The 27750-nt window shown below is 34.2% G+C and overlaps 1 protein-coding gene across 3 annotated transcripts in view; it reads right to left on the bottom strand.

Annotated features, from left to right (window-relative positions):
• Window positions 1-27750, bottom strand: part of ENPP3 (ectonucleotide pyrophosphatase/phosphodiesterase 3) — a 103118-nt gene that overhangs the window by 60811 nt on the left and 14557 nt on the right. For 2 of the 3 annotated variants that reach the window (XM_081294621.1, XM_081294623.1), the window contains exons 2-7: window positions 25806-25946; window positions 24625-24700; window positions 19346-19468; window positions 17511-17636; window positions 14823-14883; window positions 9400-9497 (exon numbers count right to left, since the gene is read on the bottom strand). In XM_081294621.1, coding sequence (XP_081150747.1) covers window positions 9400-9497; window positions 14823-14883; window positions 17511-17636; window positions 19346-19468; window positions 24625-24700; window positions 25806-25895 — 574 coding nt within the window. In that variant the 5' untranslated portion in view covers window positions 25896-25946. The remainder of the gene's footprint in view (window positions 1-9399; window positions 9498-14822; window positions 14884-17510; window positions 17637-19345; window positions 19469-24624; window positions 24701-25805; window positions 25947-27750) is intronic. The other variant, XM_081294622.1, reaches the window with a different exon arrangement.

Below are 27750 nucleotides of genomic sequence, written 5' to 3'. Positions count from 1 at the left end.
CATATGGTTGACCTGTGTCATTTCCAGCACTCAAATCAATAAGTTCTGCAGAACCTCTGATCTTCCCAGTAGTTGCATGTCTGCATCCAAACCCTTGGCACATAGATGATAAAAGATAGAAGGAAGACAGAAATGATATCAGTAATATGGCAGAATAGGAAGCTCTGAGGTCTTCTTCCCACCACAGACATAACCATTTAATAGCAATATATGGATCAATTCCCTTTGTGAAAAACCCAGAAACTACTTCAGAGTCTCCTGCATACCAACAAAGTGTGAAACCAGCCATATCAAAACTAGTAGAAGAAGTGGAAACATATTTTTTTCATAATCCCCATCCTTAGTAGGTCTTATACAATTTGGAGGGAATCCCAAGATACTGTCATACTATCTGGTAACAACCCCAGTTTCTCCCCAAGAGGGAAAGAACTGAACTAGATGTTTACTATCCAACTTTCCAAGTGCTATCAAAGGGACTAGCTTCTATCTCACTTTTTTGAAGAGTGGGTGGGACCATACAGTAGGGCCCTGGGGGATAGATACAGTGAACAAAGAGGAGGTTTAAACTAGCATGCAGACATTCGCTGTAGCTCCTTCCTCTGATTTAGCTCAGAGTGAGTAAGTAATAAACTATAACTTCTAGCTTTTCCCTGAGGAGGAAAAGAATTAGACCACATGTCCATTGCCCTAGTTTTCCAGAGGGTTCCCAAAGGCCTGCCCTCTGTCTTATCAGTCTTATAGCACTAAGAGGACCCGGCATAGGTAAAGAATCTGGGAGCCCGTTACCACAAAGACAATGATTTGATCTAACATGGTAGTAATCATATCCTCTCCCCCTGGCTCATCACTGAGAAAACAGACAAAACCCCTAATATTTCAAATTATTCCTGGGAACAGAAAGAGTTAGAGTGTTTAAAGAGTGTCTAAACTAGCCTGAGGAGCTAGTTTCAGTCTTGCTTATCTCAAAACACTAAGAGGACTTGGCATATTCTATATACCAGATTAGGGGGTGGGGGTAGACCTAAGAACAAAGAAAGAAGATTAAACTAGCATAAAGTTTTGAGGAACTTCCAGAATCTCTGACCAGATTGATTGATGAGGGTTTCTTTTACACAAAGCCAGTCTATTAAGATTGGTGTCTAATGTATAGACACCAAAACACAGAATATAAAGGAAAAAAAAAACAAAGAAATATATTCAAAACAAAGGAAAAAAAATTAATCATAAAAATTGAGCCCAAGGAAGCAGAGAAGTATGATTTACCTAACAGACAATTCAAAATAACTATAAGAAAAGTGCTCATTGAGATGAGAAGAACATGTATGCACAAAATGAGAATTTCAAGAATTTCTAAGAGACAAACAATATTGAAAAGTACCAAATGGAAAACAGGGAGCAGAAGACTATAATAACTACACTTAAAAATGAAATAGAGGAGTTTAACTGCAGACTAGATAAAGAAGAAGAAACAACTCCAAAATCAAAGACATGTCTTTGGGAAATTTTCATACAGAAGAGCAAAATTAAAATTTTAGAAGGAGGAAGAGGAGGAGGAAGAGAAGAAGAAGAAGAAGAAAAAGATTAAGACACTTGTGGGACACCATCAAGTAGACCAACATATGCAGTATGGAATTTTTTAAAGGAAAAGAGAAACAGAAAAAAAAATCAGAGTGTATTTAAATAAATAATGGCCAAAAGCTTCTGAATATGAGAAGATAATGAACATGCAGGATTAGTAAATCTAAAGGATCTCCAAAGAGATGAACTTTAGGAAGTCCACATCAATGCAGATAATAACCAAATTTTCAAAAGACAAAAAAAGAATTTTGAAAACAGCAAGAGAAAGGTGACTCCAAAATATGAGGGAAACTCTACAAGACTATCAGCAAAATTTTCAGCAGAAACTGTAAACCAGAAGGGAGTGGAATACAATAGTCAAAGTACTGAAAGAAAAAAAAAAATTAAAAACTGCCAAGTAAGAATGTTCTCTCCAGCAAAACAGATCTTCCAAAAATAACAGACAGAAATAAAAGCAAGAGAGGGTGGATGTGGATACTTTTCCATACAAATAAAAGCTGTGGGAGTTTATCACCACTAGAACTTGCAGAAGTAGGAGTTCTTCAACTTGAAACAAAGTTTCAACTACAAACTACACATCAAAACATAAGAAAGTATAAAATACAGTGCTAAAGTTAAATATATAGACAAACGCAGATGCTATATTATTGTAAAGGTAGTAGATAAGTCATTTTAAATCCTAGAATAAAAGTTAAAAGCATTAAAAATAATTATAAGTAAATAATAAATTTAGATATATAATATAAATAGTTATGAATTGTGACATCAATAACTTTATGTGTATTAGGGAAAAGTAAAAGTATGGAACTTTGGTAAGCAACTAAAATGATCAGCTTAAAAAAGATTATTATCATCACAAAATATTTCATGTAAGCATCATTCCACAAAAACAATATCAATAGAATTTACACAAAAAAATGAGAAAGGAATCAGAGTATATAAATATATTTTGAAAATGAAAAACGGAGGAAGAAAGCAATAGAGGAGAAGAGGAACAAAAGTATTACAAGCCAAACAAAAACCAACTGGCACGATGGCAATAGGAAATTTCCATATCAATAAATCTATAATTGCATTAAGTATAAAGGGATTAAACTACCTAATAAAAAGAGAGTGGTTAAATGGATTAAAAAACAAGATCCAAGTATATGCTGACTACAAGAGACTCACTTTAGATTTAAGGCTGGAAATTAAAAAAATGGAAAAAGATGTTCTATGCAAATGGTATCCCAAATAAAGCAGAAATGACTATAATGATATGAGAAAAAAATAGACTTTAAGTAAAAATCCCTCAAAACAGACAAAGAAGGACATTAGAAAATGATAAAAGGGTCAATCCATCACCTAGATATAATAATTACAAATAAATAAATATAATAATTATATATGAACACCAAATTGAGCTCTTAAATACATAAAGCAAACAATTATAGCTCTGAAAGGAAATATAGGTATCAATATAGTAACAGTAAGAGATTTCACTATCCCATATTCAATAATGGGTAAAAACAACCAGAGTCCCCCACGAAAAAAAAAATCAATGAAGAAACAACACACTTAAACAACACTACAGATAAAATGAATCCAATACAGGTATAGAACATTCAACACTAAAGCATTCTTCTCAAGTACACATGAAATATTCTCCAGACAAGATCACATATTAAAACAAGTCTTAACAAACTTAAGAAGATTGGAATTACAACAAATATCTTCTCTAACTAAAATGGAATGGAATTAGAAATCTATTTTAAAGAAGAAATGGAAAATTCACCAACATGTGGAAATTAATGCACAACCAATAGGTCAAATAAGAAATTAAAAGACAAATTTAAAAATATCTTGAGACAAGACAAACTAAAATTAAAACACAATACACCAAAACTTATAGGAAGCAACAAAAAGTAGTACTAAGAAATAAGTTTATAAATAAATGCATACATTCAAATAGAATTTCAAATAAACAACATTTTTTAAAAGAATTTATCCTTTATTTTTTATTTACTTGTTTTTTATGTGGTGCTAGATAAAACCCAGTGTCTACCTCTGCTAGCTCAGCACTCTAACACTAAGCTAGGGCCCCAGCCCAAATAATCTACTTTTACACCTCAAAGAACTAAAAAAGAGAACAAACTAAACACAAAATTTCCAGAAAGAAGGAAACAATAAAGATTTTAAAAGAAATAAAATAAAGAATAGAAAACAATAGAAAAAACAATAAAATAAAAAGTTGTTTTTTGAAAACAATCAAAATTGACAAACCTTTAACTCGATAAAATATGTAAGATTCAAATTAATAAGATGAGGAAAAAGAAATACTACAACTACTAATGCGGAAATAAAAAGAATCTCAAGAGGCTACTGAGAATAATTATATGCCAACAAACTAGATAATCCCCCCCCAAAACTGATAAATTCCTAGAAACATATAACCCACCAAGGCTGAGTCATGAAGAAATGGAAAATCTGAACAAATCTATCTCTAGTAAGAAAATTGAATCAGTAATCAAAACCTCACCAAAGAAAAGCCCAGGCCCAGGTGGCTTTGTTGGTAAATGTTTACCGAACATCTGAAGAACTAATGCCAGTTTTCCTAAATTCTACCAAAAAATTTCAAACTCATCTGATGAGGCCAGAGTTAAAAATCAGAGAGACACTGTAAAGTAGGGAGAATTTCCGACCAATATTCTTCACATGTAAAAGTCCTCAACAAAATATTAGCAAACCAAATTCAACAGCCCATCGAAAATATTACACACCAGGATCAATGGGATTTATCCTTGGGATACAAGGATAGTTCAACATATGAAAATTAATTAATGTGATATTAACAGAATCACATTAACAGAATAAAATTCACATCACATCAATAGATGCAGAAAAAGTGATAAAATTCAACGTCTTTTCATGATAAAAACTCTGAACAAACTAGGAATAGAGAGAAATTACTTCAACATGATAAAGTCCATATAGGAAAATCCCTTTGCTAACATCCTACTAGTTATGACTTGAATATGAGATGTATTCTTTTGTTAACTCAGGAATATTCAGAGGTAAAATGATTAGATTATAAGAACTATAACCTAACTGGTGGATTAATCCATTTGCTGGATTAATTATTTGAATGGACAAACTAGGTAGTAACTAGAGGCAGGTGGGGCATGGCTCTAGGATGTGGATCACTGGGAGCATGCCCTGGGGATTATATATCTTGTCCTCCTGGCTCTTTCTCTCCCTTCAATTTTTTTCTTTTCACATCTCTATTTTATTTTTATTTGTTCTTTTTAAATAAACACAACAGTGGAGTGTATTTTGACATATTATACATACATGTTGTATAACTTATTCTAATTAGGATCCTAATCTTGTGGTTGTACATGATGTGGAGTTACCCTGTTTGTGTGTTCATATATAAGGATACTAGAGAAATGCAAATTAAAACTACACTGTGATTCCATCTCTCTTCGATTTTTAGTTGCCATGAGGTAAGTAGCTTTCTTCTGTCATCCTTTCATCGTGGTGTTCTGCCTCATCCAGACCCAAAGTGATAGAGTCAACTGACTATGAACTGAACCTCTGAAACTATGAGTCCAAAATAAACTTTTATTCCTCTAAGTTTGTTTTGATGGGTGTTTTCGTTATAGCAATGTAAAGTTGACTAACATGGTACTCAATGGTTATAAACAGAAAGCTTTTCCACTAAGATCAGAAATAAGGCAAGAATATACATTCTCTCTACTTCTATTCAACATAATAATGGAAGTCCTGGCCAGGGTAATTAAAGAAGAAAAAGAAATAAAAGAAAGCTGAATAGGAAAAAATAAACAAAATTTCCCTATGTGCAGATGACATTATATAACATATAAAATCTCTAAAGACTTCCCCCCAGCTCTGAGAACCAATAAAAAAATTTAGCAAAGTTGCAGGATACAAAATCAGTTTGGTTTCTATGCACTAATAATGAATTATCTGAAAAAAATTAGAAAACTCCCAATTATCATGGTATAAAAGAATAAAATATTTAGGAACAAACTTAATAAAAGACTTGTAGAGTGAAAATTAAAAAACATTAGAGAAGGAAATTAAAGAAGATTGAACAAATGGAAAGACATCTAGTGTTCATGGGCTGGGAGACTTATTATTGTTAAAATATTCATCCTACTCCAAAGTGTTTATAGATTCAATACAATCCCTATCAAAATCACAATGGTCACAAGTCTCGGGTTCAATCTCCAGCACCAGAAAAAAAAAATCACAATGTTGTTTTTTACAAAAATGGAAAATAAAATTCTAAAATGTATATGTACCATAAAAGACCTCATATAGCCAAACAATCTCAAAAAAAGAAAAACTGGAAGCATTGCACTTCCTGATCTCAAAATACACTACAAAGATACAGTAATGAAAATAGTATGGCACTGGCACAAAGATATACACATAGATCAATAAAACAGAATAGAGAGCCCAAAAACAAATCCATGTGTGTATGCTCAATGATCATCAGCAAGCATGCCAAGAACACACAATGGGGAAAGGATATATCTTCAAACAATGTGTTAGAAAATTGGATGTCCACATGCAGAAGAATGATCCTGAATCCTTTATACTAAACAAGAACATCAACTCAAATTAGGATTAAGGATTTAAATGTAAAACCCCAAACTGTGAAACTTTTAGAAGGAAACAGGTGAAAACCTTCTTAATGGTAATCTTGGCAATGATTTCATGGATATGACACCAAAAGCATAGGCAGCAAAAGCAAAATTAGACAAGTTGGACTATATCAACCTTAAAAGTTCTACATAGCAAAGAACTGATCAATAGAGAGGAAAGGCAACATATGAAATGAGACAGAATATTTTCAAATCATATATCTGATAAGAGTTAATATCAAAAATATATGAGGAATTCCTATAATTCAATATCAAAAAAATGAACACACCTTTAAAAATGGGCAAGATCTTGACTACGAATTTCTCTAAAGCAGACTTACAATAGCCAAGAAGTATATAAAAAATGTCAGTGTCACTAATTACCAAGAAAATGCAAATAAAACTACATGAAATATCACCTTACATCTGTTCAGATACTTTTCAATAAAAAGACAGTATGTGTTGCCAGGAGGATGGAGAAATTGGAATCTTGTACACTGTGTGGGAATGCAAAAATAGCTGCTAAGGAAAAAATATGGAGGTTCCTCAAACAATTAAAAATAGAACTTCCATAAGATGCAATAATCCCACTTCTGGATATATAGATAGATAGATAGATAGATAGATAGATAGATAGATAGATAGATAGATATACCATTGTGCTTATAGATAACAATACTATATTATACACTTAAAATTCTAAAAGGGCAGATCTCACTAACTGTTCTCATCAAAATAAAATAGAAGACAGAGCAAATGGTACTTGCAATGGAGAACTTGTTAATTAATCTCTAAAACTCTTCATGTTAACTGATATCAGAATCTTGAAAAGATATCAGTAACTACCTTGTTCATTGAAGAACTATTCAGAATAGTCAAAATATAGAAGTAACCTAAATGTCTATTTACAGATGAATGATGAATAGACAAAACAATAGCAGTAATAATGTGATATATATGTATAAATAAACAACCATATTTATTTATAATTTATTAATATAGTTTACATACACAAGTAAGTATATTTATTTACATTATGTATATTTATAAATACTTATACATATGTTTACTTACAAATATTTTTATTTATACATATAATAAAATATTTTATTCAGTCTTTAATAAGGAATTTTGTAATGTGCAACATATGGATGAATGTTATATTAAGTAAAATAAATCAATCAAAAAACAAGAAATACCACATAATTCCACTCATATGAAGGTATCTAAAGTAGCCAAAATTGCCAGGTATGGTGGCATTGCCTGTAATCCCAGCTACTTAGAAGGCTAACGCAGGAGGATTATAAGTTTGAGGCCAGCCTGGACAAGTCAGTATGCACTTGTCTCAGAATAAAATAAAAAGGTTTGGGATATAGCTCAGTGGTGGAGTGCTCGCTTAGCATATATAAAACTGGGATAATCCCTAGGATGACAAAAATAAATAACAGTTTTCTGATCTTGGCTCTGGCCCTTCAATATCTGCTGCCAATAACACTGAGACAATAATATGGTTACCTCTTAGAATGTAATTCTGAGAGCCACATCCTCATACACTTAGTAGTTACTGATATGACTCACTTCCCTTAGTATTAGTTCATGTTCAGTTTTTATAACCACTGTAGTCCACCAATGGCAGCTTGATGGGACACTAGAGATGGGGCACTGGAGACCTGGTTATCATTGACACCTTCTATGACAAATCTCACTATCCCAATTCTATTCTATCATGTTTTACTGGACATTCTACAAAGGAACCAGAGATTAGTTTGCCTTGGGAGACCTACACAATAATTTCTTCATGCATTTGTGGATTGAGATAATGGCTATATGTCTAAAAACATATTTCAGAAATCAGAAATAGGAAAGCTCTCAATGGACAAATATTTAATTGATGTCATTTCTAATTCTTGACGGAATGAGAAAAATCAAACAATTCCATCTGAAAAGAATTTCAGTTCATCCTGGCTATTAAATTCCCTTTTGAACATAGGATTAGATATTCAGATTATCAAGACAAATTTAGATAATGAAATAGTTAACTTTTCAGGCCAAAGTAAGTTAACAGGAAGTGCAAGTCCTGGATTTGGAAAATTCTCCATCTCTTTGCTAAAGACCTGCCTCAGGGAGTAAGAGAGAAGCTGAAGACATAATGCACCTTGTTTTTCAGGAAAAAAAGTAGATAGTCTTTTTATAATCATGGCATTTTAGAGCTGGAATTAACAGATAAAAACATTAGTATTAGACCTAGTCCTCTAATTTTATGAGCAAGGGAAATGAAGCCCAGAAAATTCAATGACTTACTCAAGGTCAAACAATATCAAGTTGTTTTTAATCATTTGGAGAAAAATAAAAACTTTAAGTCAATCAAATCAGTACAAAAATGGAGAACATTGGAAATAAAAGAGGGTCTTGGAGAAGAGAGACAAAGAGAAGTGGTGCAGGGAACAAATAGTATGGGCCCTGGAGCTGGCCCTCTGGTTGTGTCCCTGGGCACTCAACTTCCTTTTATTATTACTTTATCAAGTGTGTGCAGAGCCAAGTGCCCTGATGCAGAAACACAGTACTGTGATAAAGATGATAATAAAAACAAAACTTAAAATGATGTAAAACCATCGAATGTTCTCACAGTAAATCTATAAGGTAGTAAGTGACCATGTTATGAATGAAAAAGGTAAGGTAAACTTGCCTGAGATCACACAGTTGGTAAGAGATAGAATCAGTTTCTAGGAAGTTTGATTCCAGAACTGGAAGGAGATCCTGTATTTTAGAGGATCTAGGGGCATATTAGTAGACGCTGGATCTGTCCAGTTCTCCTAAGCTCCTTTAGACTTTTGTCCTCTGCTGAGACTCAGAACCCAGTTCTGACAAATGCCACTTTAGAAATGGTATACACAAACAAATTTCCAAAGCACATAAGTTATATTCAAATGTGAAACAAATAAATAAAAAAAAAAGATGAGCATGCTGCCAAAGAAAAGTATGAGGATCCACAAACCATGAGAATCCCTCCTACTGAAATACATAGATGTGTGGTAAAAACATCAAGCACTGAAAGGACCTGGAATAAGACAATCCACCAATGCTAAAGGTCAGAAAGAAAGTTGCTTCATCTAAGGATTTGCTGACAATGTGTTTATCATTCACATTCTACTAACTGCAAAGGACTTACTCAGTTTATTGATATGAGGAATTAAAATACTCCATGTGTCTAAATATTCAGCTCTAAAGCCATCCATGGAAAACAAGATAACAGGTGGCAGGTCAAACCTGAAAATGGAAAACAAAAAGTTTATCCATGATTTTAATTGATAAAAACAAAAATATACTTTTCAGTACTACTTGTAATTCTCTGAATTAGAAAATGCTTAGAAAGGAGAGTAAGAAAAGTTCAGAGTCGAGTAGCAACCGTTGAATTTCAATGCGATTATGTTATGAAATTTAGAAAAATGTTTAGGAGATGTTTTATCTTAAAGTTCTACATATTTGACTTTGTATTCTAATATCTCAGAATATTAACATACTCCTCAAAAGCATTTCAACTCTCTTCTTTTTAGACTGGTAGTTAAGGTAAAATGATTAAAGATGGCTTTTGGATTATAGCTAAAGGCTATTGTTATTGTTGTTTAATTTAATACTTTTTCACTGTCTTTGAGTTTTATCCATATGACACACACGTACACACACACACACACACACACACACACAGACACACACATATTCACAGGTGTATGTATATCCTGATAATTTTTTTCTAACTGAACTCAGCCATGTTGACATCACCAGGATCAAGATCACTGGCACCCCAAAGTTGCCCCTGGTGCTTCCCTCTAGTCAGTAAACTCCACAAACCACAGCCTCAAGCAGGATGAGCAATATCTTGACTTCTAACAGCATAATTAATTGTTGCTACTTTTGTACTGAAATTTATATGTAAATTGAATGACACAGTATACATTTCGTTAAGTCTGGCTTTTTAAAAATATTTTTTTAGTTGTAGATGACCATACAGTATCTTTATTTTTATGTGGTGCTGAGGATCAAACCCAGTTTGTCACATGTGAGAGGCAAGCACTTTACCACTGAGCTACAGTCCCAGCCCCAAGTCTGTTTTTTTTTACTTGACATTATGATTGAGATTAATCCATCTTGTTGCATATAGTTAAAGATCATTTTTCCAGTGCATGAACAGACCACAAACTTATTCATTCTATGTTTAACAGGGTGTTTTCCAAATTGGGGCTACTATGAATAGCAGATACGAACAGAGTAAATTTGTTTTAAATTCCAAATATAACAAACACAAAGGAGTATACAAAAGAAATTGTTTTCAACTCCGCTCAAGCAGTTATACAAATAAAATTTTAATAAAAACATACAAACATACTTGCCTAAAAATTGTGGCTAGAATACATCTTAAATTTATGATAAATTACCTAAATAGGATGAAAAAGAAAGTTCTGAATGCCTATGCCAAATAAAAATTAGACAGTTATGTCTGTGCTTTAGACATGCTTGAGTAAAGCTAAAGGAAAAAAAAAACAGTGTCTCCATTTAATTTCACATTGCAAAATAAATTGTGAGAAGCATCTAAAGAAAAGGTCTATTAAACTTCCCAGATTACACATTTATTGTAGAGTATTTCATTTAACAAATATCTGAGTCAGACATTCTGCTAGATGCTTAGAAAAAGAGGCAGAGAGGAGTTGCAGTCCTTGTCTAGGGTATAAAATTCAAAAGTAAACAGGGTAGTTGAGGGCTAGATTTGAGTACAGATTATGATTCAAGTGTATAGAAGGATGTCAAACTCAAGCTCTGTAAGGTGAGAGCAGGCTTTCCAGGAGGCGTGACATGAGCTAAGTCCCAAAGAACTAACAAAAATAACTTGAAAATGGGACTAATGTTTTAATCAGGGATATATTCTGTGCAGAAGCCCATCTGAGAGATTCAAAATGTGCAACATGTGAGTATCAAAAATCATTGGATTGAACTGAGGTTGTAGTTCAGTGGTAGAGTATTTGCCTAGCACATGGGAGACCCTGGGTTTGATCCTCAGCACCACATAATGATAAATAAATAAGGTCATTGTGTCCATCTACAACTAAAAAAAATTTTTAAAAATCATTGGATTAACCTAAAAAAGCCAGACACAAGAGAACATATGGTATAATTCCATTGGTATGAAGTTCTAAAACAGGAATCTATAGTGATAGAAATCAGAACAGGGATTGCCTTGGGGGAGTAGAGGGTGAAAAGAGACATAAAGCATCCTTTTGTGATGGTGGGAAATATTCTCTATCTTGCAAATATTAGATTATAGGGAATTTCCAAACACTTAAAAGATATGAGCATTTCAACATATACACTTAAGATATGAGCATTATGTATGAATTATATGTAAGAATTTAAAAATGAAATAATGAACTACAACATGAAGTAATTTCATCAAAAAATCTAAGTGTCCTGGTGTAATTTACATTAGAAATTATCTATTTTTTCAGTCTTTGGCATAATTCTGATTAAAATTTTATGTTCACAAATGTGTTATCAAAATAACCCTGTAGAGGATTGCAAGTTCAAAGCTAGCATCAGCATAAGTGAGGCTCTAGGCAACTCAGTGAGACCCTGTCTCAAAATACAAAATAGGACTGGGGATGTGTCTCAGTGGTTGAGTGCCCCTAAATTCAATCCCCAGTAACCCCCTAACACCCCCACAAAAATAACCCTACAACTTAAAGACAAGGTCAACCATCCATGGGACCACAGGTGGGATCCAAAGATCCAGTACATCTCTTTCTTAATGTCCTCCCTGCCTCTAAGCTTGCTACTCAGAGCTCCAGAGCACATTTATACACTGCTACCACGAATGTCCTTGTAGTTCAAACAGCCTTAATTATCTCCTCAGGCTACATTGCTAAAGATGAAATTTTCTGATATAAGGACAAATTCTCAAAGGAGACTAAACTATTTTGTCATGATTCTCTTCCTGGCAGTTTTTATCAATTTGTTCTTCCAAAATCAAGACAAATGGCTTTTTCTTTGTACAAATAATGGTGTATTGATAATTTTATGGAATGAATTGGTTAACTTCCTTTAATTTTAATTGCTCTAATTTCCAGTAAAGTTGATTGTTACATCTGCATTACTTTTATTATCTACAATGAAGCTTGAATAAGGGCACTCTATATACAAGAATTGTCATCTTGCACCTATTATTTCACAACACCATTAGCAAAAAAAAAAAAAAAAAGACAATAGAATTTATGACACACCTCTAGTTTATCAGTGAGACAGAGAAGATCAAATAAGTTACCCAAGGTGTCCCACTGCCAGGAGACATAGAGCTAGGCTATTGGTCTACATCAGCCTGACTTAAGAGCCCACAATTTCTTACTATACTTGGATCACTAGTAAAATAGTAAGACACACAAATAAGCAAACAGAAATGCTAGTTTAAATGTCCAGCAAGAAGGGTCTATCTTCTTCCAAATATCAATAAGAGGGAGAGTCTTAGGGTCATACACACAAAAAATTCTTCCCCTCTACCTCTTCTGTCACTTGCACAGTGCCGCAGCTTCAGACTATCATTTGAGAGAGCACCAAGCCACAGAGACTCTAGGGCCTTGCTCCCAGAGTTGACTTCCTGCCTCCAGCAATCATAGCAGTGTAAACTGGGGGCAAGGTGCTTCACAGCTATATGCCTCCATTTTATTAAATGAATGACATGGCAAAGGATATAGATAATAGAGCCTACTTCAAAGGATTTTTATAGGAATAATATAACATGTAAAATGACTCTGTGTAAAGTTCATACCAGTACCTCATAAGAACTATATAAATATTAGCTGTTATCATTATTATTTTATTATTTTTGGGCTGGGAATGAAACCCAGGACCTCATGCATACTAAGCCTGCACTATACCACTGAGCTACATCCCCAGCCCACCTGTTATCATTATTATGCTTTTGTCAGAGATGAATTATCAGTGTAATTTGGACCCTGAGAAAAGTCCATCTGAATCTATGCTAATTAGTTCTGGGAACACCTTAATAGGTTCAAATGTCAGGTTCATCTAAATAAAATAAGTGACTAAAGAAGAATCCCACCAGAAAAATATTAACTTTTTGAGTAACTAGTGTGTACATACACCAGAATTAGACTATTGTTTTAGAAGGTAGCAAATATTTTCACTTTCTTAGACAACTTAATTCTCACATGAAATCTTCTGAACTTGGCATTATTATTATTATTCAATTTTATATATGAAGCTCAGAGAAGTTACTATTGCCAAGACCCACAGGCAAAACCAGAACTCCAACTCAAATCTCTTTTTTATTCTAAATCCTTTGCTCTTCCACGCATAAGCTGCTAAAGAAGACAGCTAGATCTGAGGATTGGGACAAACCAAAGTAGCATGGTACAAAAACAGATGCATTTTATCCATCAATAAGAAAAAATTCTTAAGATTCTTAAATTTAATTGCAAGGATGAAAGGCCCTACAGATGGGAGGTTAATTAGTTAACAAACTATAGGCCAAACAGAAGAAAAGTCTATTTTACATTCCTGAATGTATGTTAAGACTTTTAACTCAAATTCCATCCCAACCCCCTAGGTGCCAACACATCCTACTTGCAAACCCCATCTCCTATTCCAGAAACAGCAAGTAGATTGCCCTCCTGCTCTAAAGCTTGACACTCTGCTTAATCTCTCCAGTCTTTTTCATTGCCAATGTACGTTCAATGTGAACAACCTGTGCCTTCCTTCCCCAAATTTTTAGGCTCACTTTAAACTCATGAGCTCAAGCAATCTCTGTGCCTTAGTCTCTAAATAGTTGGAAATAGGCCACTCTATGGTTCTGTACACATTTTTTAAATGAAATAATGCTACATTTTATGTGTTCAGCCAATTCTTCCTAAAATCAGGTACTTCTTACTTCTTCTTCCACCTCACTGTCATGCTTCCATTGCTGGGCCCAGAAAAGTGTAAAGGGCATGGTGGACAAAGGAAGGAATGAAAATATACCCCTGCTTGGAGGCATTCTGGACATCTTCAAGCCTGGGAAAAGCTGTGCAAGCAGCTGTCATAAACATATGAAGGAGAAGCATGGGTTGAATGGCTATTAGGGGGGGTTATTAACCTCACATGTTCTTTACCTGTGCTCACTCAATGAGGCCCACCTCATCCATATTGTAGGATCTTCCTTATCCTATATGACCTTCTGTGAACCTCTTCCCCATCCCTCAGTAAAAAAGAAGAAATTCATAGTGCCAAGATATTAACAGAAAAATGTTCTAGCAGAAGTAGTTTCAATCTAAATTCCAGTACTAACCATAGAACCTTGGGAATGTTACTTAATATTCTAACCAACTTTTAAGTCAATGTTGGGAGCCATAAATATACTAAATTAACATAAAGAACTTTGAAAATGATAAAGCAAACAAGTCTATTGTCTTTGAATCCACAAGGAATCCAATCTTTTTAAAACTATTCTGTTTTGAAAAATAAATAAAGGAAATGCTACTCTGTTTCTCAGTTACTGTCCCATGTGCCAGCTGTCAAAGAAAAGAAATTCCTAACATCACTCATGCTCACCCTTCTGGACACTGAGTCTGCTCAGCTGTGGTGCAGCCTTCTTCCACCCAAGAGGTTTTTCCTGCAAAGTAGAAGATCAAAATCTTCAGACTATTGTACCACACACAAAAAAGGGAAGCAAGTATTCAGTGGACATGATCTTCCTGAACTGCTTAATAGTGTCACTCCAATAACTAAATTCTTCCAAAACATATAAGTGTTATTTCACAAGTTGGCAAGGACTGTGCTTATAATAACTTGCAGAGATCCGTAATCTGTACCAATTTAATGCCAGGAAACCAATATACTGAGGGAAAAAAACCAGGGATTCCTTCAGCTATAAAGGGACATTTCTTTCTTTTTTTTTTGTTAACAATTTTTCAAATTCCCTACCTCCCCATAGACAATATCTTCTCTAGAAGCTGCTAAAATAGGTCAGTTTAATAAATATAAATATACAATCTAGAGAAAAGAATACATGGAAAAAGAAATAACTAGTGGAAATAATTATATCAAGTGGGCAAAATTTAACAAATGATTAAAATCTTAACAACAACAAAAGTTCTTGCTTCATGGATATTTCTCCTTTTAGTGCATTCCAGCTAAATAATAAAGTGGAAATGATAGAGGATGAATGTCACCATTTGCAACCCTGAATGGATCTAGGAATAATTTTCAATGTCTAATATTCCCAAAACAACACAAGTAGACATGATGGACCTCTGGATGGAAGTAGCACTGTCATGTACAAAGTAACTTGCAAAAAAAAAAAAAGAAATGTATAAATTACATCTTAATCTCAACAGTCCTCTGGCTCTACCAATTTTCAGGAAATGTATGGTATGATAAATTTCTTAAATCACAAAGGATGCAATCAGCAAAATTTAGAATGGAAAACTTTATTGGAAAAATGACCCCTTTTCTCCAATTGCAAGTGGGAAAAAGAAGAGGAAAGCATATATTTTTAAAGGGCTTAAAATATATCAGTTGTAATAAATAGCATCTATTTGGATCCTGCTTCAATCTTTTAAAAAATATTATGAGACAAGGAGAAGAATTTGAACACTGGGTATTCAATGACTGTAAATAATTATTAATGATGTTTTTAGGTGAATGAATGGTATCATAATTTTGTTAAATCCTTATCTTTTTTACATACATTCTGAAACTAATTGCAAATGAATGATGTTAACTCTAGTATTTGCTTTGAAATGATCTAAAATTTTGAAAGAGAAGTGGGGGAAAATGAGGAGTATATTTTGTTAAGAAAAACTCCAAAAGAAACAGACAAAAGTAGGACTGATCACTAGATTTTGTATTAATGTAAAGCTTGAAATTATCTAAAAAGCTTATCTATGTATTATTTAATTACCTAGGTGTATTACCTTTATCTAGATTACTCATCATTACTCATTTTACAACTCAATGAAAACTGTAGTTAACTAATACAAAACAAACAGCAATAAACAACAATTGAATCTTGTTTGATAGCAAATAGATTTTTCTGTAGAAACACAAATAATTTCTATCATACCAAAAGCTAGAATTTTAGTGATTTTTTTCCAACTTTCTTTCAGTCCTCTATTCATTTAATCTCTTTGATTCTCTTTGAACAGGCTTTACATTCTAGCTGGCTATATCATTAAGAGTAGGTAAATCTTTGACTTGCTCACTTTACATTTATCTTAAAGTCATGTTATCTTTATGTTTTGTCAACATGAGACAGACTTGGCCATGACTAAACATGTTTTTTTGTGTGTGTGAGAAAAACATCATGCTATTCTGTCTATCTCTGCAAATGGTAGAAATGTATCAGAAAGTTTTTTAAAAATTCTAAGTTTAACAAAATATAAAAGTAATTAGCTTGTTATAGTCATGTTTTGTGATTAAAACAAAAAATGATACAAATTCCCTCAATATCTCTGGAGATACAATTTTGACCAAAAACAGTTAACATTTTTCAGTCTAAGGAATGGATCCTTAGAGTAAAAAAAATTTACATTTATATTTAAAATAAACTGAACTTATTAAATTAACTCCATTGGATTAACCAAAGAGTGGTAATGATAAATTTCAACACTACTAGAAATAGACAGCTAGATTAACTCTTTCTGTTGAAGGGGAATGAAGAGAAGGGAGGGGAGATAGGAATAAGAAAGACAGTAGAATGAATCTGACATAACTTTCCTATGTACATATATGAATACACCACAGTGAATCTCAACATCATGTATATCCACAAGACTGGGATCCTAATTAGAATAAGATACATACCATGTTTTTATAAATATATCAAAATAGATTCTACTATCATATATAACTAAAAAGAACAAATAAAATTTTAAATAAAATATAAAATCTTGCTGTATGTTTTGACCTGCCATCCTGTATGTTTAGAACCTGCCATCCCATATCTCGTACCACAAGTGTATCTAACATGGTCATTGGAATGAAAATGATCTTAATTCCAAGACAAACAAAAAAGTATAAGCTTTTTCCTGTCTTTTCTATACCTTGTGATAGTTTCCTTTCCTCTATTGTGTATAAACCATGTTTCCTCCCATAGTAAACATATTTGATCATTTCTTTGATGTATGGAGTAGTAACAAAAAATTATCTGACTTTTCATTTTTGCAGCCCAGGATAGCTCTAGAAAACTCAGGGTTCCACTGAACTCAGAAGCAAATCTGTCAACATCCTTCTGCTTACCTTGGCAAACACTCTTGTAGTTAGCACAGCAGTCTCGCTTCAGCAAACAGTCCTCTGCACAGGAGCAAAGACTGGCCACCTTTCTGCTTTCCCCACAACGAGATGAACTGCATGACCATATTTGAGCTGTAAAATTATGCAATTCAGTTCTGGGCATTTATCTTAAGTATCCAATTCAAAAGGTACAAATTTGATGCATTTCTCCATGTTTTATTATAAAACAGTCAAATTCTTAGGTTATCTGCATTAACAAATGAAAACATATCATACAAAGAAGAAACAATCTATTCCTGAGCATGAGGGCAGAGATAAATGCAGCCCTATAAGCTGCAACCCTGATCCCCTCACAGATGCACTCTGAGTTTAGAAAAGCTCTAAACATGAGTCCTATTTCCACCCAAGGGTAAAAATTTCCCATGGTGAAACTCCATTAGTCTTGACTAGTCCTGGCTACCCAAGAGCAGCTTTGTCCAGCCTTGTCTAAGGACAGCCAGCTAGGAAGAGACAGTGGTGATAATAATTCAAGGAACATATCATTCATGTCTTTAGGATCACAGGCAAGTCAGAAGTGGTGGGACAATTCCAACTACACCTTTGGTGTTCTTCCAGGCTTTGTACTTAGTGTGAGAGAAGTCTAAATAAATCCCATTGCTAACATCAGCATGAAGCTGAAGGAAAGCTGTTTCCCATTGCCACCTGCTAGGAAACAATGACTAAAATCAACATCAGCCTGTGCTTAAACAAACACGTTGGATAGGTAAATGCTGTGTGTGACCACTGTGCATAGAGTTCTTCATTCCCAGTCATTTATTACTTAGAAAGAAAAGATCTGGGGAGATAAAGTAAAGGGAGTACAGATAGCTATCTATAGATAGTTATCCCCTCCCTTTTACACTTTTCAGAGAACATAATGTAAAGAATTCTACTATTCTAATCTTCACTCTTATCCAACCACTAGCTGCCCTCCACCTTCCCTGACTATTTAGAGAATTAAATACTAAAACTATGTTTTCTATCTGGTGGATAGTGTTTCTCAAATTGTGCTTTGAGAAGTGCTGGCAGCAGAATGATTAAGAATTATAATTTTCAAATCTTAAGAACCTTGAAATTTAAAACCAACTGCAAATGAAACTAAGATGTTTATCTCAAACTATAGTAAAATCCACTGGGATTTACATAATTACATGACATTTCATCCTGTAGATAGTTGTCCTTTGATTTCAATCAACTAAAGTGTGGACTCTGTTGATCTGTAAAGGGTGATTGGTAGTAATAGACTCTGTATAAAAAGTGGTATGGAGTGAATTGTGCTCCTAGAAAGATGCTGAAGTCCTAACCTCCAATATCTCTGAATGTGATCTTATTTGGAAATGTGTCCAGATTACACACAGATAATCAAGTAAAATGAAATCATCAAGGTTGGTCCTAATCTAGTATGACTGATGTTCTTATAAAAAGGAGAAATTTGGATACAGATACACACAGATACAAGACTATGTGAAAAGACACAGATTTTGTGAAGATGAAAACTGAGTTTGGAGTTGTGCCACTACCAGCGAAGGAATGCCACCAACCCACCAGAAGATAGAGGACTGGCAAAGAAGAGATTATCCCTCACAGCCTTCAGAAGGACATAGATCTTCCAATATTTCGATCTTGGACTTCTAGCTTCCAGAAACTTCCAGACAATGGATTGCAGGTTTTTAAACTACTAGGTTTGTGGTACTTTGTTGTGGCAGTGCTAGGAAACTTGTACACAAGGTATGTAGGTAAAAATTTGGATATGCATTAATGATACAATCAAGGTGATAATAAGCTTTTCTTGAAACTCGTACTTGATTCCACACAGACGCTTATAAAGTCCCAGCAGCAATCCATTCGGTCTCTACACCCTTCATCACACCGGCAGCCCAACTTTCCTCTAAACGATGAATCAAAGCATTTTCTCCTGCAGCTCTCTGTAAAACAAAGGACATAAAGATGGTACTATTTAGAAGTTAACCTGTATCTCATTTGAAGATGGTAAAAACACATAAAAGTACTTAGCACAGTCTAGCACAAGCAAATTAGATGCTTTTTATTTTCAGTATTATCTGCCAGTGAACTGTGTTAAATAATGAGATACTGGTATTACAAGGAACACATGGAAGCACACAGTGAGTGAGATGATTCCATTGAGTCTTGGGAAAGGGATCAGGATTATTTAAGCAAAGAAAGGCCAATTCGGAGAACAGCACATAAGACACAATGACTGAGGGGTAGGATTAAAAGGTAAAGATGGGGAGAGGAAAGCTGCAAAAGCCATATTAAAGAGGCTTGAAGCCCAAACTTTGGTAATGAGAAGCTCTTAAAGAATAAGCAGAGAACAAGTAATTAGATCTGTGTTTTATGTACTTATTCTGGAAAATAGGTGAAAGAAGAGACCTCTCTGACCAAGACTTTAATTCAAAACCAAAATGATAAGGGCCTAAAGAAGATTGTAGCAGTAGAAACAAAGAACTTATAAATGAGCTTTCAGAGAAATTAGAGTGCAATTAAGAGGAGGGCAGATTTATATAAAGAGTGAAGAAGGAGAAAGAGGCAAGAATGCCTTCCAAGATGTTGGGCAAGGACCTGAAGGAAGGTAAGGTCAGTTTTGCTGGACATCCAAACAGATAGATACCCAGAAGGGAATCTGTATATTTGGATCTGAAGCTCAGGAAAGAGCGAGATAAAAATAAAGATACTAATTTTTGGAGTCCTCAGTATATTAGCAATAATAAGCAATGAGAACACCATTCTCACTGTGAAGTCCTCATTAAAAAGTGTGTACCCAGCTAAATACAATTTCTCCTTGCCATGAATTCCTATTGATGCTTTTTACCTATAATTTTCTGTGATACTCATTACTCCCTTTGTACCCCATTGAAGGCAAGGAGGGAATAAATGGTAAGACTAGGGCAATTCAACTATGTGTACCTTGTCCCCATCTCTTGAAAACCATTACATATTTTTAAATTTATATGTTTATTTATTATATACATATTATTTTAGAATCATTATGTTCCCTAGTCACTGAGATAAAATGATAAATTATGCAGATAGTTATAGAGACTTTATAGTAATAAAATATTTTTAAGAAATGGTAGTGATAGGCCCAGGTACAGTGGTATATTCTTGTAATCTCAGTGACTTTGAGAGGCTGAGGCAGAAGGGTCAAAACTTCAAGATCAGCCTCAGCAACTTAGTGAGGCTCTCAGCATCTTATCAAGGGCCGGTCTCAAAAAAAAAAAAAAAAAAAAGACTGAGGATGTAGCTAAGAGGTAAAGTACCCCTGGGTTCAAAACCCAGTACCAAAAAAAAAAAAAAAAAAAGAAAGAAAGAAAGAGAGAAAGAAAGAAAAAAAAGAAATAGTAGTGACAAAGCAACCGTGAATACTACATGGAATTAGGACAACTAGTTAGCTATACCGGGAGAGAAGATATCTTAATATTCTTACCTAATGACAGATACAAAAATTAATATTAGAGGCCTAACAAAATATAAATGTCTCAGGAGTCAAGTTTCATTTTTAAAATGCATAAGAGAGGTGAAAGAGGAGGAAGATCAATGTGAGAGGCACAGAAAGTAAGGGCCCTACATAATGTAGCTCCTCAACTCAGACTCCAAAGGAGACAAAACAGAACTCATATGTTTTTCAAAGTTCTAAAACAGAGGTTTATTTAGCTTTTGAGAAACGAGGTCATTTTTCACTGATAAATTAATGAGATATGCTGTTGTTTATGTAAAGGTATAACATCTATGAAGGTTACATGATGACTTGAAATAAAGGGCTTAAAATGTAAATTTAAAAAAGAAAAAGATAAAGGAAAGAAAAAAAGCAGCACTCCAGACTCAAAGACTCACAAGCTAGAGGAATTTAGTGGTGACTTTGGTATCAAAACAGACACAGGGCTAGGGTTATGGCTTAGGGGTAGAGTGCTCACCTAGCACATGCAAGGCCCTGGGTTCAATCCTAAGCACCACATAAAAATAAATAAATAAAATAAAGGTATTTTGTCCAACTACAAAAGAAAACAGCCACAGAGGAAGACAGTAGGATGAGAAAAGGAACAAGCCTTACTGTGAAATCTAAACAGACGGTCAGAAGACCTTTGAGGAGAGCAGGATGGCATGTAACATGAGATAGAAATCAAAATAAATAAGAGAAAACCTTGGTTAACAAGGAAATGACACATGAGGCCAAAGAGTTGAGACACACACACACACACACACACACACACAATTAATATTCAGATCCTTTAAAGAAGATATTCCACAAACACAAAAGTAAACTACAATAAAAAAGAAAAACACCATTCAGCATGCTCTCAGAAATAAAAATATAACAGTAGCAATGAAAACCATAGCAGAGGCATGTGGTAGGCACAATTAAGATCCTCAAGAGGACTCCATATCCTAAGCCCTGCTACCAAGAAGTTGTTGACTTATATAATAAATGAACTTTACAAATTCATAGGCTACTAATTAACTGATCTCCTGGAAGCCAAGAACAGAATGGTAGTTAATAGAGGCCGAGGTGAGTAGGAGGGAGAGAGGGAAAGGGAAAGGTTGATCATTAGGTACTAAGTTACAATCAGAACCAAGAAATTCTGGAGTGCTATTGCACAGTACAGTGACAACTGATAAGAATAATTTCCTGTATATTTGGGAAAACTAGAAGACAGGACTTTGAATGTTTTCACCATAAGGAAATGATAAGTGAGAAGTTAGCTAGGTTTACCCTGATTTGAACATTATACAATACATACATGTATCAAAACATCACATGATACTAATGATGCACTAGTTAAATTTTTTAAACTAAAAAATAGGTATACCTCAAAATGTAAATAACAAATGAAGATGATATTATTTTTAAAAGCTGCAAAATTGATTAGACAATAATGTTTGAGCAGCAAACATTATTACATCAAATTGCCTACCAAGTTTCCCTGGAGAAAGTTCACATGAAGAGATCAGTAAGGTTAAGAGATGTTAAAGATCCTAGAGAGATCATGAGCAATGTAAAAATGATTACAAATTAGAAAAGCACCAAATTTCTTAAAAGCAACACTGCAAACGAAGAGACTAAAAGGTAATGTCTTCAAATCTACAGAGGAAAATTATTTTCATCTTAGAATTCAATATCTAGGCAACCTACCCAATGTTAGATTAGGATGTCAAAGATGCATTTAGATAGGCAAGGACTCGAGTTTTATCTTCTATGCATCCTATCTTAGGAAGCTACCAAGGACATTCTGTAGTAAAATAAGGAAGTAAAGCAAGAAAAGGAGACTTAATCACACAATCTGCAACAAAACAGACAGGCTGATGTTAGAAAACACTAGCCATATCAAGCCCAAAAAGCAACCAACATGGATGTGATTAACAGGACAATGAAAGAAGTTAAAATAAAAGATATTAGTCTATATCCGAACTTTTTGTGGTCAAAAACATAATGCCAAGAGTTGGTGGTAATGTGTGATAAAGGTAGGGTAGGCTGTGGAAAGTGGGCTAATTGGAGTGAAGAATGGTGAATACTATCCAGAGGTGGAGCTTAGAGGAACAGAGGTGGTAGAAGATAAATAATAAAGGCGATAAAGATGCTAAATGCTAAGGAATATTAAAAAGGATGAATATGACAAAAGAGAAGCTAGGAGAGGGAAGAGAATGATGCCACAAAAAGACTGAGATGGAGGAAGATAAAAAGGTAAAATGACCCTGGGCAGTCAACCAGTACTGAAGAAAGAGTGTGAGTGAAATAGCTGAAAGATTTTATTCAGAGATTAATACATGCCTTTTGCAATAAATTTATGCAATTTTGAAGATAAACTTGCCAAGAAATGATGCCCATTTTTGAGCACTTATATCAGCAAACTACTACTAAAATGGCCTGCCAATATTCATTAGAGTAAGGACTAGCACCACTGCTTAGAGACACCACAGTCAAGTGAATAAGAGAGGACAGCGATGTTCCAGCTAATATTTGCCTTTCCAGTTTTACTGGATTCCCATATTATAAAGGGCTTTCTCAAGTGAAAGCCTGACCAGAAAGTTGTCAGTTGACCTCTCCAAGTGGTCCCCTACTGAAAAGCACCAACACTTTTCCCCTGGAGTTAAGATAGAAGTTATCAATCAAACGAAAGGAATAATGAATGTTCTAACAACTGCTCCTGCTTCATCTTAGTAAAAATACCCAAATAATAGATTAAAAAATGACAGAAAATGCTTTTTAGAGTCACTCATAAATGGTGTGTTTATTAGGCATACTAATGGGATACAGAAAAATGGATGTGAAGTGTTTATATTTGGGGGCATGCATTTCCTATTTTTCCTTACTTCTTATGAAACAAAATTTTCAAAGTTTTACTATATTTCATCACATAATTGTCACTACCACATTAACATACATTCATAAGTATCCCATTCATCCTAACCTTGAACCAAAGACAGCTTAGTAATAAATAATTTCTAAGTAATAGGGGAACAATGAAAAGAGAAATTTCAGAAGAAAAAAAAAAGCTTTACATAATGGTCACACCCCACTTTTTTGCAAAAAGAAAAATTAGCATAAAATCTGCAAATACTATGCGTGAAACAGAGCATTATACACCACTTTTCAAGATTTGGCACTGCCTAACCAAGACATAATAATATTTCAGAGATGGAATAATATTAATATGGTATCAAGGTACAGGACAGGTGGCAGGAGGTCCTAGGGGTAGGACAGCAAAGGCTTCCAAGTCCAAGAGGCTGTACATTTCGTCATCAGATATATACAATTACAGTAGGAGTAGAACAGAAAGTCTGTGGTCAATTATCAAAGTTCTCTGTACTGGGATAATACTTGTGCAGGAGCTTTTGTGTGAGGGCAGAAGAATTAAGTCCAAAAATGATAGTGGACAATGTTAAACACAGATGGGGGTTCCTGGGAAGTGAGGTGTGAGAAGGGAAAGGACTGGAAGGAAAACTAGGCATAGAGGAGAGAAGAAACTTGGGTGAAGATAAGTTTTTAATGGATTAAGGCCAGGAGAAACAAGAAATAAGAGAATGTTTTGGAGAAAAAAAGAGAACAAAAGGCTGACTGGTATACCGTCATTGTCTTGTGCCCTGAGTCCAAGTCCCAGGCCTAATCCAAGTGACAGGATCACCAACAAAGCAAGAAGAACCTATTACAAAAAAGGAAAAGCCACTTTTATAATTTTTTTAAATATACGAAGTTATAAATAACCACAGTCACAGTGAATATTAAGTACCCACAACATTTGAGATCCAATAATGATAGAGGTACATTATTTGTTTAATCACCCCAAAGAAGAAAGATTTATAAAGAGTTTTAAAATACCGTTTATTGTATATCTCCATGTCCAAACACTTTCATAGTTCAAATAAAATGAGCTTAACCCCAAATTAAATTAATTGAGAATTAAAAACCATAAGACCCATTTGCCTTTGCCATTTTTCTTTTTTATTGTGTTTCTTTTAAAATTTTATTTATTCCAGTGTGGGGGGGTCTCACTACGTTGCCCAGGATGCTCTCAACTCATGGCTTCTAGCAATCCTCCTACCTCAGCCTCCCAAAAAGCTGGGATTATAGGCACACACCACCACACCTGGCTTCATTTTCTGTTTTAACTAGGCATTGTGGAAATCATTTCTAGTAAGGCACTCCAGGATTCAGCACATGTGTTGTTATGGAAACTTAACTTGGCAGGGGAAGAATTGACTGTTGAGGGGGGACTGATTTCCACACAATAATAACAAAGCAAGAACTCAAGGGACAGTGGGGTGGTGTTGAAACTGAGGCAGCAAATAGAAGACCTGATTCCCCAAAAGTTTGATGGTGAAGGGAAAAAACAGAGCAATAAAATCAGAGCTTTTTATTTTATTCATTAAGACAAAGGTGATCCTGCCACATAAAAAGACAAGAATGAGAAGACAGACAAAAAAAGGCTTTCTCTAGAATTTAATTAAATTAGGATAAAAATCAATAGTTTAAAAAAATGGTATGATTATTTAGTATCTCACCCTCTGGCCTTAAAATGTTCATGCAATAAACAAGTGACTTGGGGAGTAATTGTAATCATGCGAAAAAGTCAGTGCTGCAAGGTTTCTGTTTAGCTTTTAATTAAACATTAACGTATGGTTACTCAAATTTCTTACTTGTAGAATATGATTACAAATGTTAACTTGCATTGGAGTTGTCATAGGAATCAAGCTGAATTTTAGCATTTGTCATAAAGCTAGAAAGCTAAAATTAAGAACTGTACTTACGATACAAATTATTTTGTATTTCTTGACAGTGTTCTTCTTAGCAGGTTCTTCCGTTGCTAAAGTTAGCATAGAATCCATTGTTCCAGACATTGCATAAACCTGTTTGGCCAGAAGAGAGTGGTGTTCCTTCTTTCCTCTAGTCTGTAAAGAGAAACCATACTGAGTTACATAGTTGTGCCTGACTTTTAAAGAGCTCAGCGCTTTAGTGATTGTGCAATCTAGAGAGGATAAAAATATTATAGTAATTGTAGTGCCAAAAGGTTCAAGTCTGTTACTAGGACATTGTTTACAACAGTCCTTTTTCTCCTTATAATTCACAGTAAATGCTAATCAAGATCTATGTAATGAGAATGATATAATAATCAGATTTGAATACAAGCTTATCATTTATTTTCTTTAAAAATAACTCCAAACAACTCTTGTTATAGGTAGTTTCTACATTTTTATATGTACTTCATGCTACACAGTCAAAAACTAACATTAAAAATATGGTTTTGACTATAGTAGTAATTCTGAATTTATACTGAACCAATATAAACTGCTTAATTCTTTGAAAAGTATGTCTCGTATTTTACAGTGCTCAAAATTGAAGACACATTTTGAAACACATTATCTCACATTAAACTTGACAATATTCCTTCGAGTCATTTTATTCCTATTTCTTAGATGAGTAAATTAAGGCTCTCATTATTTAAATTATGTGACTTATTTTTCCAAAGTCACATATTTAGTAAATGCCAGAATTACAAATTAAACCCATCTTCTAACTCCCTAAATCTAAGATAATTTTCACTAATTGACTAAAATTACTTTCTTATTAATATAGACCAGGGCATCTTAATACATGCACTATGTGCTGAGACGAGGTTACAGGTTTATGATGTAAGGAGCTAAATTAATAGCAGAATGCCAAAAAGTTTTAGTTAATAGTGAGCACTAAGCTCTTCTATCTTCAATGACCCTAAGCCAGTGATTTTCAGTGTGGTACCATGGAACATTGATCCCATGATAACTGCCTTGGTCAAATAAACCTTGAGAACATTTCTCAAATGTAAAGATTATAAAATTCCCATATGCTGCAGTATATCCTTTGGAAAACACTAAGTAAACTTTTTCCAACCCCAAAAGCAGTGAAAATAAACAAATTTATTTATCTATTGTAAAATGCTTCATAAATGTTAAGGACATTCTGGAAAACATCTAAATCCCCTTTTTCTGTTATTGAAGTAAGTCCCTTAGGAAAAAATCTGCAGCATGAGAGCCAGGTTTCCTTGTATGGCTTTGAGGGTTGTGATACTTTCTATCACTCTTATAGTCCAACCTGCCCGTCACTTCACCAACTCTACCGACAAGCCTACTCAGCAGAAGCACTGGCATTAGTTGCTGAAACAAAAGGAATTGTTTGAGAACTATAAGATTCCACAGAGATCATCAAATCCAGGGTCTTGAACACTTTTTTCCAGGGACCCCAGTGAATTGTCAGGTTAAACAAACAAAAATATATTGGAATACTGTTAGCATAAAGTTCTTCACACTGGATAGCTTATTAGCATTCAGAGACAGGATTTTTGTTGCTGTTGTTATTGTTGTTTGTTTGTTGGTTTGTTTGTTTTCTAATTCTGAAGCCCAGACTCTTTGGGTTGAATTAGAACTTTCCATAGTTTTGCTAAGTCTTCAGAATTTTTAAAAATATCCCTCCAAGTGATATTTTATGCAGTAAAGGTCAGTCTAAATACTTTGCCTTAAATAGTGCATTTTAAAATTCTCTTAGGCAAACATTCACTCTATGCTAATCAAACTTGCATATATTACAGGTAAGTTCACCCAAGGGGCTTGGTCATCTGTGCAAGATCTCCTTTTGGTGATATTTCAGAAGCGAGATACCACTTCAGAGAGTCTTATTGTTGGGTCATACTGATTTTATAAAAGAATGATGAAGCCTATA

The sequence above is a fragment of the Spermophilus citellus genome (assembly GCF_964194105.1).
Source record: "Spermophilus citellus genome assembly, chromosome: 5".
NCBI lineage: Eukaryota > Metazoa > Chordata > Mammalia > Rodentia > Sciuridae > Spermophilus > Spermophilus citellus.
This window is presented reverse-complemented; position numbering and strand designations above follow the sequence as displayed.